Genomic DNA, 14,252 nt, shown 5'->3' on the forward strand with positions numbered 1-14,252 from the left:
TCCCAGGATGTTTTGGGCGGTGTTTGGGCTCCCCGGGGTGTATTTGGGGTGCCCAGGGTTATTTGGGGTTCCCAGGGTGTTTTTGGGATCTTTTTGGGGTGTATTTTAGGGTCCCGGGGTGGTTTTGGGGTGCCCGAGGTGTTTTTGGGGTCCCAGGGTGTGTTTGGGCTCCCAGAGTGTGTTTGGGGTGTTTCTGGGGTGTATTTGGGGTGTATTTGTACCCCTGGGGTGTGTTTGGGGTGTTTTTGGGGTGTGTTCGGGGTGTATTTGTACCCCTGGGGTGTGTTTGGGGTGTTTCTGGGGTGTATTTGGGGTGTATTTGTACCCCCGGGGTGGTTTTGGGGTATATTTGGGGTGTATTTGCACCCCCGGGGATGTTTCTGGGGTGTTTTTGGGGTGTATTTGTATCCCTGGGGTGTTTTTGGGGTGTTTTTGGGGTATATTTGGGGTGTATTTGTACCCCTGGGGTGTTTCTGGGATGTGTTTGGGGTGTGTTTGGGGTATATTTGGGGTGTATTTGTACCCCCGGGTGTTTTTGGGGTGTGTTTGGGGTGTATTTGGGGTGTATTTGTACCCCGGTGTGTTTTTGGGGTATGTTTGGGGTGTATTTGTACCCTGGGGTGTTTTTGGGGTGTGTTTGGGGTATATTTGGGGTGTATTTGTACCCCTGGGGTGTTTTTGGGGTGTTTCTGGGGTGTATTTGGGTGTTTTTGGGGTGTTTTTGGGGTGTATTTGCACCCCCGGGGTGTTTCTGGGGTGTTTCTGGGGTGTTTTTGGGGTGTGTTTGGGTGTTTTTGGGGTGTTTCTGGGGTGTTTTTGGGGTGTATTTGTACCCCTGGGGTGTTTCTGGGGTGTTTTTGGGGGTGTATTTGCACCCCCGGGGTGTTTTGGGGGTCGGGGTCTCACCAGGCGTTTCTTGGGGCGGATCAGGGGCGGTTGTGCCCGTTGAGCCGGTGGTACAGCCCGCAGGCGTTGCACAGGTAGTGCCCGGTGCCGTCCCGGCGCCACAGCGGCGTCGCCGTCGCCCCGCAGTTCACGCACTCGCGCGCCTCTGCCCAGTACAGACCAGTGCGGACCAGTGAGAACCAGTATGGGCCAGTACGGACCAGTGAGAACCAGTACAGACCAGTGAGAACCAGTACAGACCAGTATGGACCAGTGAGAACCAGTACAGACCAGTATGGACCAGTGAGAACCAGTATGGGCCAGTACGGACCAGTGAGAACCAGTACAGACCCATACAGACCAGTACAGACCAGTATGGACCAGTGAGAACCAGTACAGGCCAGTATGGACCAGTGAGAACCAGTATGGGACAATATGGACCATACAGACCAGTACAGACCAGTATGGGCCATTATGGACCCAGCGCCACAGCGGCGTCGCCGTGGGCCCCGCAGTTCACGCACTCGCGCGCCTCTGCCCAGTATAAACCAGTACGGACCAGTGAGAACCAGTATGGGACAGCACGGACCAGTGAGAACCAGTACAGACCAGTATGGACCAGTACAGACCAGTATGGACCAGTGAGAACCAGTATGGGACAGCACGGACCAGTGAGAACCAGTACAGACCAGTATGGACCAGTACAGACCCAGCGCCACAGCGGTGGCGCCGTCGCCCTGCAGTTCACGCACTCGCGCGCCTCTGCCCAGTACGGACCAGTATGGGACAGTACAGAGCCATACAGACCAGTAAGGACCAGTATGGACCAGTATGGACCAGCATGGACCCGGTGCCACAGCGGCATCACTGTCACCCCGCAGTTCACACACTCGCATGCTTCTGCCCAGTATAAACCAGTATGGACCGGTAAGGAGCAGTATGGACCAGTATGGGCCAGTACAGACCAGTGAACACCAGTATGGACCAGTACAGACCTGGCGCCACAGCGGCGTCACCGTCGCCCCACAGTTCATGCACTCGCGCGCCTCTGCCCAGTACAGACCAGTAAGGACCAGTACGGACCGGTAAGGACCAGTATGGGCCAGTATGGACCAGTACAGACCCATACAGACCAATATGGACCAGTACAGACCAGTACAGACCCATACAGACCAGTATGGACCAGTACAGACCAGTATAGACCAGTAAGGACCAGTATGGGACAGTATGGACCGGTATGGACCAGTACGGACCAGTGAGAACCAGTATGGGCCAGTGTGGACCAGTACAGACCCATACAGACCAGTATGGTCCAGTACAGACCAGTACAGACCCATACAGACCAGTATGGACCAGTATGGACCAGTATAGACCAGTAAGGACCAGTACAGAGCCACACAGACAAGTACAGACCAGTAAGAACCAGTATGGACTGGTGTGGGTCAGTATGGACCCAAAAGGACCAGGACAGGCCATTGTGGACCAGTACAAACCAGTAAGAACCAGTACAGACCATTATGAACCAGTACAGACCATTATGGACCAGTACAAACCAGTAAAAACCAGTACAGACCATTTTGGACCAGTACAGACCAATATGGACCAGTACAAACCAGTAAGAACCAGTACAGACCATTATGGACCAGTACAGACCTAAGAACCAGTACAGACCATTATGACCAGTACAGACCATTATGGACCAGTACGGACCAATATGGACCAGTACAAACCAGTAAGAACCAGTACAGACCAACATGGACCAGTACAGACCAATATGGACCACCAGAGCACACAGCCCAGCACCTACCCCAGTTCCCACACTCTGCCCAGTACAAACCAGTATGGACCAGTACAGAACAGTAAGCTCCAGTATAAACCAGTACAGACCAGTATAGAATGTCCTGCACCAGTATAAACCAGTACAGACCACTATAAAATATCCTACACCAGTATAACCAGTACAGACAGTATAAACCAGTACAGACCACTACGGAACAGCAAACACCAGTATAAACCAGTACAGACCCCTATAGGATATTCTGCACCAGTATAAACCAGTACAGACCAGTATAAACAGTACAGACCAGTATAGAATATCCCACACCAGTATAACCAGTACAGACCACTACTGCATATCCTACTCCAGTACAAACCAGTACAGACCAGTATAGAATATCCCACACCGGTATAAACCACTGTAAGATATCCTACACCAGTATAACCAGTACAGACCACTACTGCATATCCTACACCAGTACAAACCAGTACAGACCAGTATAAACCAGCACAGACCACTGTAAGATATCCTGCACCAGTATAAACCAGCACAGACCACTATAGAATATCCTGCACCAGTATAAACCAGTACAGACCAGTATAAACCAGTACAGACCAGTATAGAATATCCTGCACCAGTATAAACCAGTACAGACCAGTATAAACCAGTAAAGCCAACACAAACCAATCTGTGCCCCAGTACGGACCAGTACCAGCTCCACTACAAACCAGTACAACCCCCAGGAAGCTCCCAGTCCATCCCAGTATGAACCAGTGCCTCCCAGTCCATCCCAGTATGAACCAGTGCCTCCCAGTGAGCCCCACCAGTCCCTCCCAACCCCCTCACAGTCCCTCCCAGTTTATCCCAGTCTATCCCAGTCCCATTCCCAGTTTACCCCAGTATATCCCAGTTTATCCAGTCCCATTCCAGTTCATCCCAGTATGTCCCATTCCCCCCCAGTCCCACTCCCAGTCTATCCCAGTTTATCCCAGTTCTCCCCATTCCCAGTCCCATTCCCAGTTATCCCAGTCCCATTCCCAGTTTATCCCAGTTTATCCCAGTTCACCCAGTCTATTCCCAGTTTATCCCAGTATATCCCAGTATATCCCAGTTTATCCAGTTTATCCCAGTCCATTCCAGTCTGTCCCAGTCCCCATTCCAGTCTCATTCCCAGTATATCCCAGTATATCCATCCCAATATATCCATTCCCAGTCCCTCCCAGTCTCTCCAGTTTATCCCAGTATATCCCAGTTTATCCCAGTTTGCCCCAGTTTATCCCAGTCCCAGTTTATCCCAGTCCATCCCAGTATATCCCAGTTTATCCCATTCCCCATATATCCCAGTTTATCCCAGTCTCTCCCATTGCCATTCCCAGTCCCATTTCCAGTTTATCCCAATCCATCCCAGTCGCCCCCAGTCTCTCCCAGTCCATCCCAGTCCATCCCAGTTTACCCCAGTTTATCCCAGTTTACCCCATTCCCAGTTTACCCCATTCCCAGTTTACCCCAGTCCATCCCAGTTTACCCAGTTTACCCCAGTCCATCCCAGTTTATCCCAGCCTCTCCCAGTTTATCCCAGTCCAGTTATCTACCCCCCAGTCATCCCAGTTTACCCCAGTTTATCCCAGTATATCCCAGTTTATCCCAATTTACCCCATTCCCAGTTTCCCCAGTGCATCCAGTTTACCCCAGTCCATCCCAGTTTATCCCAGTCCCAGTTTACCTCAGTCCATCCCAGTTTATCCCAGTTTACCTCAGTCCATCCCAGTTTACCCAGTTTATCCCAGTATATCCCAGTTTACCCCAGTCCCAGTCCCACCCAGCTTACCCCAGTCCCTCCCAGTCCCTCCCAGTCCATCCCAGTTTATCCCAGTCTCTCCCATCCCGTTCCCAGTATATCCCAGTTTACCCCATTCCCAGTTTACCCCAGTTTACCCCAGTTTATCCCAGTTTATCCCAGTCCCTCCCAGTCCCTCCAGTCCATCCCAGTTTATCCCAGTCTCTCCCAGTCCCATTCCCAGTTTACCCCAGTATATCCCAGTTTTACCCCAGTTTATCCCAGTCCCTCCCAGTCCCTCCCAGTCCCATCCCAGTCTCTCCCAGTCCCGTTCCAGTATATCCAGTTTACCCCAGTCCTTCCCAGTCCCCCCCAGTCCATCCCAGTTTATCCCAGTCTCTCCCAGTTTACCCCATTCCCAGTTTATCCTAGTTTACCCCAGTATATCCCAGTTTACCCCCAGTCCCTCCCAGTCCCTCCCAGTCCATCCCAGTTTATCCCAGTCCCTCCCAGTCCCTCCCAGTCCATCCCAGTCTCTCCAGTCCCATTCCCAGTTTATCCTAGTTTACCCCAGTATATCCCAGTTTACCCCAGTCCCTCCCAGTCCCCCCCATTCCCCCCCATCCCATCCCCCCGTGCTCTCACCGCAGTTTGGGGGTGCCGGGGGGGCCCTGGGGGGGGTCCCAGCCTGGGGGGGCTCCGGGGCGGCCTGCAGCAGCTCCAGGAACCGGGGGGGCTCCGGGGGGGGGGCGGGGGGCCACGAGGGACCCCCCAGAGAGCCCCCCAGGGACCCCCCCAGGGACCCCCCCAGAGAGCCCCCGTCAGCGGCCCAGGGCACCAGGGACAGCCGGCCTGGGGACAGCAGGGGACAGTGGGGACATCACTGGGGACATTGGGGACATCGGGGACATTGGGGACACCAGGGACCCCCCTCAGCCCAGGGCACCAGGGACAGCCGCCTGGGGACAGCGGGGACACACTGGGGACATTGGGACATTGGGGACATTGGGGACAGCAGGGACACACTGGGGACATTGGGGACACAGGGGACAGCCGGCCTGGGGACACAGGGGGGACATTGGGGACATCGGGGACACCAGAGACGCCCCCTCAGCCCAGGGCACCAGGGACAGCAGCCTGGGGACACAGGGGGACATCACTGGGGACATTGGGGACATCCCTGGGGACAGCGGTGAGGGGTGGCACAGGGGGACACTGGGGACATTGGGGATGGGGCACAGGGACACGTGTGGGGACACTGGGGGACACAGCGGGGACAGAGGGGACATTGGGGACAGGGGGGATGGGGGCACAGAGGGGACAGGGAGGACACAGGTGACACAGGGGTGACAGAGGGAGCAGGGGGTGACAGAGGTGACATTGGGGGTGACCCAGGGGTGACACAGGAGGAGACCAGGTGACACAGGGGTGACCCAGGGGGGCTGACAGAGGTACAGGTGACACAGGTGACACACAGGTGACACAGGTGACCCAGATAACACAGGTGACACACAGTGACACACAGGTGACACCAGGTGACACAGGGTGACACAGGTGACACAGGTGGCACACAGGTGACACAGGGGTGACACACAGGTGACACAGGGGTGGACACAGAGGTGACACCCAGGTGACACAGGTGACACACGGGTGACACACAGGTGTGACACAGGTGTGACGGGGTTACCTGGCGCGGGGGGGAGGGGTCCCAGCAGCCCCCCCGGCTCCAGGTGACCCAGGTGACACACAGGTGACACAGATAACACAGGTGACACACGGGTGACACACACAGGTGACACAGGTGACACACACAGGTGACACACAGGTGACACACGGGTGACACACACAGGTGACACAGGTGACACACACAGGTGACACACGGGTGACACACACAGGTGACACAGGTGACACACGGGTGACAGAGGGGTGACACACAGGTGACACAGAGGTGACACACGGGTGACACACAGATGACAAAGGTGACACACAGGTGACACACGGGTGACACACAGGTGACACAGGTGACACAGGTGACACAGGTGACACAGGGTGACACAGAGGTGACACACAGGTGACACCCAGGTGACACAGGTGACACACAGGTGACACCCAGGTGTGACAGGGGGTTACCTGGCGCGGGGGGGAGGGGTCCCAGCAGCCCCCCCGGCTCCAGCCCCTCGGGCAGCCCCAGGAACGCTCCGGCCTCGTCCGGGAACGGGGGGGCCCCTCCGGCCCCCCCAGCGTCACAAACTCCATGGGCACCCCGAGAACGGCACCGGGGCGGCTGCGGAGAGAGCCCCAAAAACCCCAAAAACCCCAAATCAGCACCCAAAAACCCAAAACAGCACCCCAAAAACGGCACCGCGGCGGCTGCGGAGAGAGCCCCAAAAACCCCAAAAACCCCAAATCAGCACCCCAAAAACCCCAAAGCAGCACCCCAAAAACCCGAAATCAGCACCCCAAAAACCCGAAATCAGCACCCCAAAAACGGCACGGGGGCGGCTGCGGAGAGAGCCCGGTCAGCACCCCAAAAACCCCAAAAATCCCCAAAAACGGCACCCCAAAAACGGCACCCAAAAACGGCACCCCAAAAACCCCAAATCAGCACCCCGAAAACGGCACCGGGGCGGGCTGCGGAGAGAGCCCGCTCAGCACCCCAAAAATCCCCAAAACAGCACCCCAAAAACCCCAAAACAGCACCCCAAAAACGGTACCGGGGCGGCTGCGGAGAGAGCCCGGTCAGCCCCCAAAAATCCCCAAAACAGCACCCCAAAAACGGCACCCCAAAACCCCTGAGGCACCCCAAATTAGCACCCCAAAACCCCCAAATCAGCCCCCAAAAACCCCAAAGCAGCACCCCAAAAACGGCACGAGGGGGTGGCTGTGGAGAGAGCCCAAATCAGCACCCAAAATCCCCAAAATCCCCAAAACCCCAAATCAGCACCCCAAAAATCCCCAAATCCCCCAAACAGCACATCAGCACGGGTTGGGGGGGTGGCTGCAGAGAGACCCCAAAACAGGCCCCCAAAAACCCAAAGCCCGAGTGACCCCAAACCCGGCACGGGGGGTGCGTGTGGAGAGACACCAAATCAGCACCCCAAAAACCCCTGAGGGACCCCAAATCAGCACCCCAAAACCCCTGAGGGACCCCAAAAACCCCTGAGGGACCCCAGATCAGCACCCCAAAATCCCCAAGCAGCACCCCAAAACCCCCAGATTGGCACCCAAAAACCCCTGAGTGACCCAAAACTGGCACGGGGGGTACCTGCAGAGAGCCCCCACATCAGCACCCCAAAATCCTGTGGGACCCCAAATCAGCACCCCAAAAACCCAAACCCCTCAGTGCCAACCACATCAGCACCCCAAAACCCCGAGTGACCCCAAAACCCCAAAGCCCTGAGTGCCCCCCAAATCACCCCTGCACCCCCAGCACCCCAAACTCTCAGGTTGCCCAAGAGGGGATTTGGGGGTCCCCACCCCCTGCGGGTCACAGCCAGCACCCCAAAGTCTCCCCCAGAGCCCCTGGGTGCCCCGAACCCCAAAACCCCCAAACTGGGGGGGTCCCGAACCCCAAAATCCCCAAACAGGGAACCCCCGAACCCCTGGGTGCCCCCGAACCCCAAAATCCCCAATTTGGGGGGTCGTGAGCCCCTGGGAATCCCCAGACCCCAAGAACCCCCAAACCCTGAACACCCCAAACTGGGGACCCCCAAACCCAAAATCCCCAAACTGGGGGTCCCAAACCCAAAATCCTCAACCCAGGGATCCCAAAACTCCTGGGAACCCCCAAACCCCCGGTGCCCCCCAACCCCAAAATCCCCAAACTGGGAACCCCCGAACCCCCAAATTCCCAAACCGGAAACCCGCGAACCCCCTAAACCCCAAGCTGGGACCCCCAAACCCCAAAATCCCAAACTGGGGGGTACCAAACCCCCGGGCACCCACAAACCCCAAAACCCCCAAATTGGGAGCTCTGAACCCCTGGGAACCCCCAGACCCCGAAATCCCTAAACCCTGAACACCCCAAACTGGGGACCCCCAAACCCCAAAACCCCCAGACTGGGGACCCCCAAATGCCCGGGTGCCCCCAAACCCCAAAATCCCCAAACCTGGCACCTGCAAATCCCCAAATCCCCAAACTGGGGGTCCCAAACCCAAAAACCCCGAAACTGGGAACCCCCAAAACCCCCCAAACAACAAAATCCCCAAACTGGGGGGTCCCAAACCCCAAAATCCCAAACCCCCAAACCCCCGGGAACCCCAAACAACAAAATCCCCAAACTGGGGGGTCCCAAACCCCCGGACCCCCCAACCCCCGGGTGCCTCCAAACCCCCAAATCCCCAAACTGGGGGGTCCCAAAACCCCTGTGAACCCCCAAACCCCCGGGTGCCCCCGAACCCCAAAATCCCAACTGGGGATCCCAAAGTCCCCAAACTGGGAGCCCCAAATCCCCTAAATCGGGGTTCCCAAAACCCCTAGGAACCCCCAGACCCTGACCACCCCAAACTGGGGACCCCAAACCCCAAAATCCCCAAACTGGGGGGTCCCAAAACCCCTATGAACCCCCAGACGCTGACCACCCCAAACTGGGGAACCCCAAACCCCAAAATCCCCAAACTGGGACCCCAAACCCCGAAACCCCCCAACCCGGGACCCCCAAACCCCAAAATCCCCAAACTGGGAACCCCAAACCCCAAAATCCCAAAACAAGGGATCCCTAAACCCCAAAACCCCCAAACCAGGGACCCCCAAGCCCCAAAATCCTCAAACCAGGGAACCCCCAAACCCCAAAGTCGCCAAATTGGGGACCCCCAAACCCCTGGGACCCCCAAAATCCCCAAACTGGGAGCCCCAAACCCCAAAATCCCTAAACTGGGACCCCTAAACCCCGAAACCCCCAAAGTGGGCACCCCCAAACCCTGACCACCCCAAACTGGGGACCCTCAAACCTCAAAATCCCCAAAACCAGGGACCCCCAAACCCCAAAATCCCCAAAACCAGGGACCCCCAAACCCCAAAATCCCCAAACCAGGGACCCCCAAACCCCAAAGTCGCCAAACCGGGGACCCCCAAACCCCTGGGACCCCCAAGCCCCAAAATCCTCAAACCAGGGAACCCCCAAACCCCAAATTCCCAAACCAGGGAACCCCCAAACCCCAAATTCCCAAACCCCAAAATCCCCAAACTGGGACCCCCCAAACCCCTGTGAACCCCCAAACCTCCAAACCTCCATACTGGGCACCCCCAAACCCCAAAATCCCCAAACTGGGACCCCCAAACCCCTGGGAACCCCCAAACCCCCAAACCTCCATACTGGGCACCCCCAAACCCCAAAATCCCCAAACCAGGGATCCCCAAACCCCAAAGTCGCCAAACCGGGGACCCCCAAACCCCTGGGACCCCCAAGCCCCAAAATCCCCAAACTGGGACCCCCCAAACCCCTGGGAACCCCCAAACCTCCATACTGGGCACCCCCAAACCCCAAAATCCCCGAACTGGGACCCCCTAAACCCCAAAATCCCCAAACCGGGGATCCCCAAACCCAAAGTCGCCAAATTGGGGACACCCAAACCCCTGGGACCCCCAAAATCCCCGAACTGGGACCCCCAAACCCCTGGGAACCCCCAAACCCCCAAACCTCCATACTGGGCACCCCCAAACCCCAAAATCCCCGAACTGGGACCCCCCAAACCCCCAAACCTCCACACTGGGCACCCCAGACCCCCCCAAAATCCCCGAACTGGGACCCCCCAAACCCCCAAGTGCCCCCCAAGCTCTCCCGGGACCCCCCTGAACCCCCAAACCCGGGGGTCCCTGACCTGGCGCCGCCGTGTCCGTCCCCGTCCCGCTGTCCCTGTCCCGGACAGACAGACGGACACGGGGGGGGGTGGGGGGGGTGGGAGGGGCTCCAGGACCCCGCCCCTCCCCCTCCTCGGACACCCCAAAATCTGGGGGGGCCCCGGGGGGTTTGGGGGCTCAGAGCTCACCTGGGCCGCGGGACCCGCGGGGCCCGAGGGCTGTGGGGGTTTTGGGGCGCTCTGGGGGTTCCGGGGCGCTCTGGGGTTTTGGGGTGCAGCCGGGGGGGGCGGTAACGGCCCCGGGGCTGCCGGGGGCTGATAAGGCCTTATCAGATGCTGGGCCCGCGGCGGTTGCTGGGGGGGGGCCGGGCGGGGCCGGGGCCCTTTATCAGCTCCGGCCAGAGCGGGGGCAGGGCCTGAGCGGGAGGGACACCCCAAAAACGGGGAACGGAACCCCAAAAACGGCACCCCAAAACCGGGGAATGGAACCCCAAAAACGGCACCCCAAAACCGGACAGACAGACCAAAACCAGCACCCCAAATTGGGGAGTGGCGGAGGCAGGGCCTGAGCGGGAGGGACACCCCAAAAATGGGGAATGGAACCCCAAAACCAGCACCCCAAATTCCACACTGACACCCCAGAGTGGGGGCAGGGCCTGAGCAGGGAGGGACACCCCAAAAATGGGGAATGGAACCCCAGAAATGGGGAATGGAACCCCAAAAACAGCACCCCAAAACCAGCACCCCAAAACCGGGAATGGCACCCCAAAAATGGGGAGAGACACCCCAAAAATGGGGAATGGCACCCCCAAATTCCACACTGACACCCCAGAGCCGGGGCAGGGCCTGTGTAGGGTGGGACACCCCAAAAATGGGGAATGGCACCCCAAAAATGGGGAATGGCACCCCAAAAACAGCAATGGCACCCCAAAAACAGCACCCCAAAAATGGGGAATGGCACCCCAAAAACGGGGAGAGACACCCCAAAAACGAGGGGACAGCCCAAAAGCGGGAATGGCACCCCAAATCCCACACTGACACCCCAAAACTGGGAGTGGCACCCCAAAACAGGGAATGGCACCCCAAAAACGGGGAGAATTCCACATGGACACCCCAAAATGGAGACAGACACCCCAAAACTGGGAATGGCACCCCAAAACTGGGCAGCGACACCTTCAACCCCACACTGGCACCCCAAATTCAGAACTGGCACCCCAAATTTCAGGGCTTTCACCCCAACACCAGGGCCTGACACCCCAAATTTCAGGGATTTCAGCACAACCCTCGGGGCTCTCAGCCTCAAATTTGAAGTTTTCTGCTCGAAATTTGCAATTTTCAGTCTGAAAGTTTTTTTTTCCAGCACCGAAACTGGGGGCTTGAACTGAAAATTTGGCATTTTTAGCCCCAAAATTTGAGGTTTCGAGGGAAAAAGAAAAAAAAAAAAAAAGGATTTTCAGCCTAAAATTTGTCAGTTTTGGGCCAAAAGTGAGGTTTGCAGCATGAAATTTGAGGCTGTCAAGTAAAAATTTGGGATTTTTGGCCTCAAATTCACTTTTTTCAGCAGCAAAATGGGGATTTTGAGCCCCAAATTGGGCATTTTTAGTCCTCAATAAACCCAAAAAAGAGAATTATTGAGGGGAAAATGGAGTTGGGAGAGACAAATTTGGAATTTCAGGGTAAAATTCAGGTTTTTAAACCTGAAATTTGAGATCTTTGGCGCAAAGTTCAGGATTTCCAGTCTAAAATTTGAGGTTTCAGGGTAAAATTCAGCATTTTCAGCTGAATTTGGGATTTTCAGCCTGGAATTCACAGTGTTGGCATCAAAATGGGGATTTTCAGGCCTAATTTCATTTTTCTGGTAACAATTCCGGGAGTTTCAGCCCCAAATTTTGCATTTTTAGGACACAAAATTGGGGATTTCAGGAGAAATGGAGCGGAGTCCCAAACCTGGGTGGTTTTACCCTGAAACGAGGAAATTTTATCTAAAATTGTTAAATCCGCTCCCAGATTGGGGCTCTCAAACGCCAAAATGAAAATTTTCACCTTAATAACAGAACTCGGAGGGTTTTTTTTGGTCCAAAATTCTCATTTTTGGCACCAAAGTCAGGCTTTTTATCCCAAATTTGGCATTTCCTGCCCCAAAATTGGAAATTTTCAACCCAAAATTGGAATTTTCAGCCTGAAACTTCTATGGCCAACCCCAAAAGTTGGATGTTTCAGCTCAAAATTACAAATTTCAACCCAAAATTCACAATCCTCATCCAAAATTATAACTTTTAACCCAAAACTGGGAGATTTAATCTAAATTTGGCGATTTCAAGGTAAAGCTGAAAATTTTCATTCTAAAACCGGGAATTTGCAGCCTGAAATTGGGGATTTTTGAACAAAACTCAGCAATTTTCACCCTAAAACCGAATATTTTCTGCCCCACATTTCCAACCCCCAAAAATGAAAATTTTTTGTTCTCCTCACCTGAGATTTGGGCTCAAATCTGGAGGTTTTTGGTCCAACCTGGGCGGTTTCCATCTCCTGCTGCAGCTCCGGCCCCAAATCCGAGGTTTCCACCCCAAATCTGAAGTTTTCACCCCAAATCCGAGATTTTCACCTCAAATTCGAGGTTTTCACCCCAAATCCAAAGTTTTCACCGCAAATCCAATGTCTTTGGTCTCAAATCCGACGTTTTCACCCCAAATCCGAGGTTTGCACCGCAAATCTGAGGTCTTTGGTCTCAAATCCGAGGTTTTCACCCCAAATCTGAAGTTTTCACCCCAAATTCGAGGTTTCCACTCCAAATCCGAGGTTTTCACCCCAAATCCGAGGTCTTTGGTCTCAAATCCGAGGTTTTCACCCCAAATCCGAGGTTTTCACCCCAAATCCGAGGTTTCCACCCCAAATCCAAGGTTTTTCACCCCAAATCTGAAGTTTCCACCCCAAATCCGAGGTTTCCACCCCAAATCCAAGGTTTTTCACCCCAAATCTGAAGTTTCCACCCCAAATCCGAGGTTTCCACCCCAAATCCGAGGTTTCCACCCCAAATCCGAGGTTTCCACCCCAAATTTGAGGTTTTTTGGTTGGATTTTCCCCGGTTTTGCTGCTCCTGAGGGCGCTGGTTTGGGGCTGGGGTCTCCCCAAATTTGGGGGGGTCCCCTGGGGGGAATACAAGGGTGGGGGGGGGGGGGTCCCAGAGCCCCCCGGGGTGCCCCAAAATGGGGAGGGGGCATCGATGGGGGGGGCAGGGGTGTCCGTCAGGGGGTCCCCGAGTTTGGGGAGGGGTCCCACAGCCCCGTGGGGGGGGCAATGGGGGTCTCACGGGCTGGGGGGAGTCAGGGGGGTCCTCAAGTTTGGGGGGACGGTGTGGGGGTCCCCCAGGGGTCCCCCAAACTGGGGAGGGGTCCCGCAGCCCCATGGGGGGGTCGGGGTGGGTCAGTGGGGCTGCCCCAAGCTGGGGAGGGGTCTCGGGAGCCCCTCAGGCGGGGGAGGGGTCCCAGGGGTCCCCCCCATATTGGGGAGGGGTCCCAGAGCCCCACAGGGGGGCAGTGGGGAGGGGTCAGAGGGGGTCCCCCAGAATAGGGAGGGGTCTCGGGGATCCCCCAAGCTGGGGAGGGGTCCCACGGGATGGGGGTGTCAATGGGGGCCCCCCATATTGGGGAGGGGTCCCACGGGATGGGGGGTGTCAATGGGGGTCCCTCCATATTGGGGAGGGGTCCCACGGGATGGGGGTGTCAATGGGGGCCCCCCATGCTGGGGAGGGGTCCCAGGGCCCCGCTGGAGGGCTTTGGGGGGGTCTCAGGGGTCCCCAATATTGGGGAGGGGTCTCAGGGCCCCTGGGAGTGTCAATGGGGGTCCCCAATATTGGGGAGGGGTCCCAGGGCCCCGCGGGGGGGCAGTGCAGGGTTGGGGGTGTCAGTGGGGGTCCCTCAGGGGTTCCCCATTTTGGGGAGGGGTCTCAGGGCCCCTGGGGGTGTCAGTGGGGGTCCCTCAAGGGTTCCCCATTTTGGGGAGGGGTCCCAGGGC

The 14,252-nt window shown here is 56.5% G+C and overlaps 2 protein-coding genes across 2 annotated transcripts; both read right to left on the reverse strand.

Annotated features, from left to right (window-relative positions):
• Window positions 1–908: 908 nt before the first annotated feature.
• On the reverse strand, window positions 909–2,043 carry LOC134433554 (uncharacterized). The gene has a single exon (XM_063182375.1). It carries the CDS (start codon window positions 2,010–2,012, stop codon window positions 927–929), a length of 1,086 nt encoding a protein of 361 aa, XP_063038445.1. The 5' UTR covers window positions 2,013–2,043; the 3' UTR covers window positions 909–926.
• A 3,037-nt stretch (window positions 2,044–5,080) lies between these two features.
• On the reverse strand, window positions 5,081–13,088 carry LOC134433556 (uncharacterized). The gene is made up of 4 exons (XM_063182377.1): window positions 12,711–13,088; window positions 6,570–6,723; window positions 5,208–5,291; window positions 5,081–5,148 (listed from the first exon to the last, which is right to left on the reverse strand). Exons 1-4 carry the CDS (start codon window positions 12,762–12,764, stop codon window positions 5,081–5,083), a joined length of 360 nt encoding a protein of 119 aa, XP_063038447.1. The 5' UTR covers window positions 12,765–13,088.
• Between the last annotated feature and the right edge of the window lie 1,164 nt (window positions 13,089–14,252).

Source organism: Melospiza melodia, unplaced genomic scaffold (assembly GCF_035770615.1).
Source record: "Melospiza melodia melodia isolate bMelMel2 unplaced genomic scaffold, bMelMel2.pri scaffold_202, whole genome shotgun sequence".
Lineage (NCBI taxonomy): Eukaryota > Metazoa > Chordata > Aves > Passeriformes > Passerellidae > Melospiza > Melospiza melodia.

Coding starts and splice junctions, on each gene's coding strand:
- LOC134433556 (XM_063182377.1), bottom strand. CDS start 12,764: ATGGAAACCGCCCAGGTTGGACCAAAAACCTCCAGATTTGAGCCCAAA. Junction 6,724..12,710: donor GATTTGAGCCCAAATCTCAG/GTGAGGAGAACA, acceptor CTCTCTCCGCAG/CCGCCCCGGTGCCGTTCTCG. Junction 5,149..5,207: donor CCTGGGGGGCTCTCTGGGGG/GTCCCTCGTGGC, acceptor GAGCTGCTGCAG/GCCGCCCCGGAGCCCCCCCA.
- LOC134433554 (XM_063182375.1), bottom strand. CDS start 2,012: ATGGGTCTGTACTGGTCCATACTGGCCCATACTGGTCCTTACCGGTCC.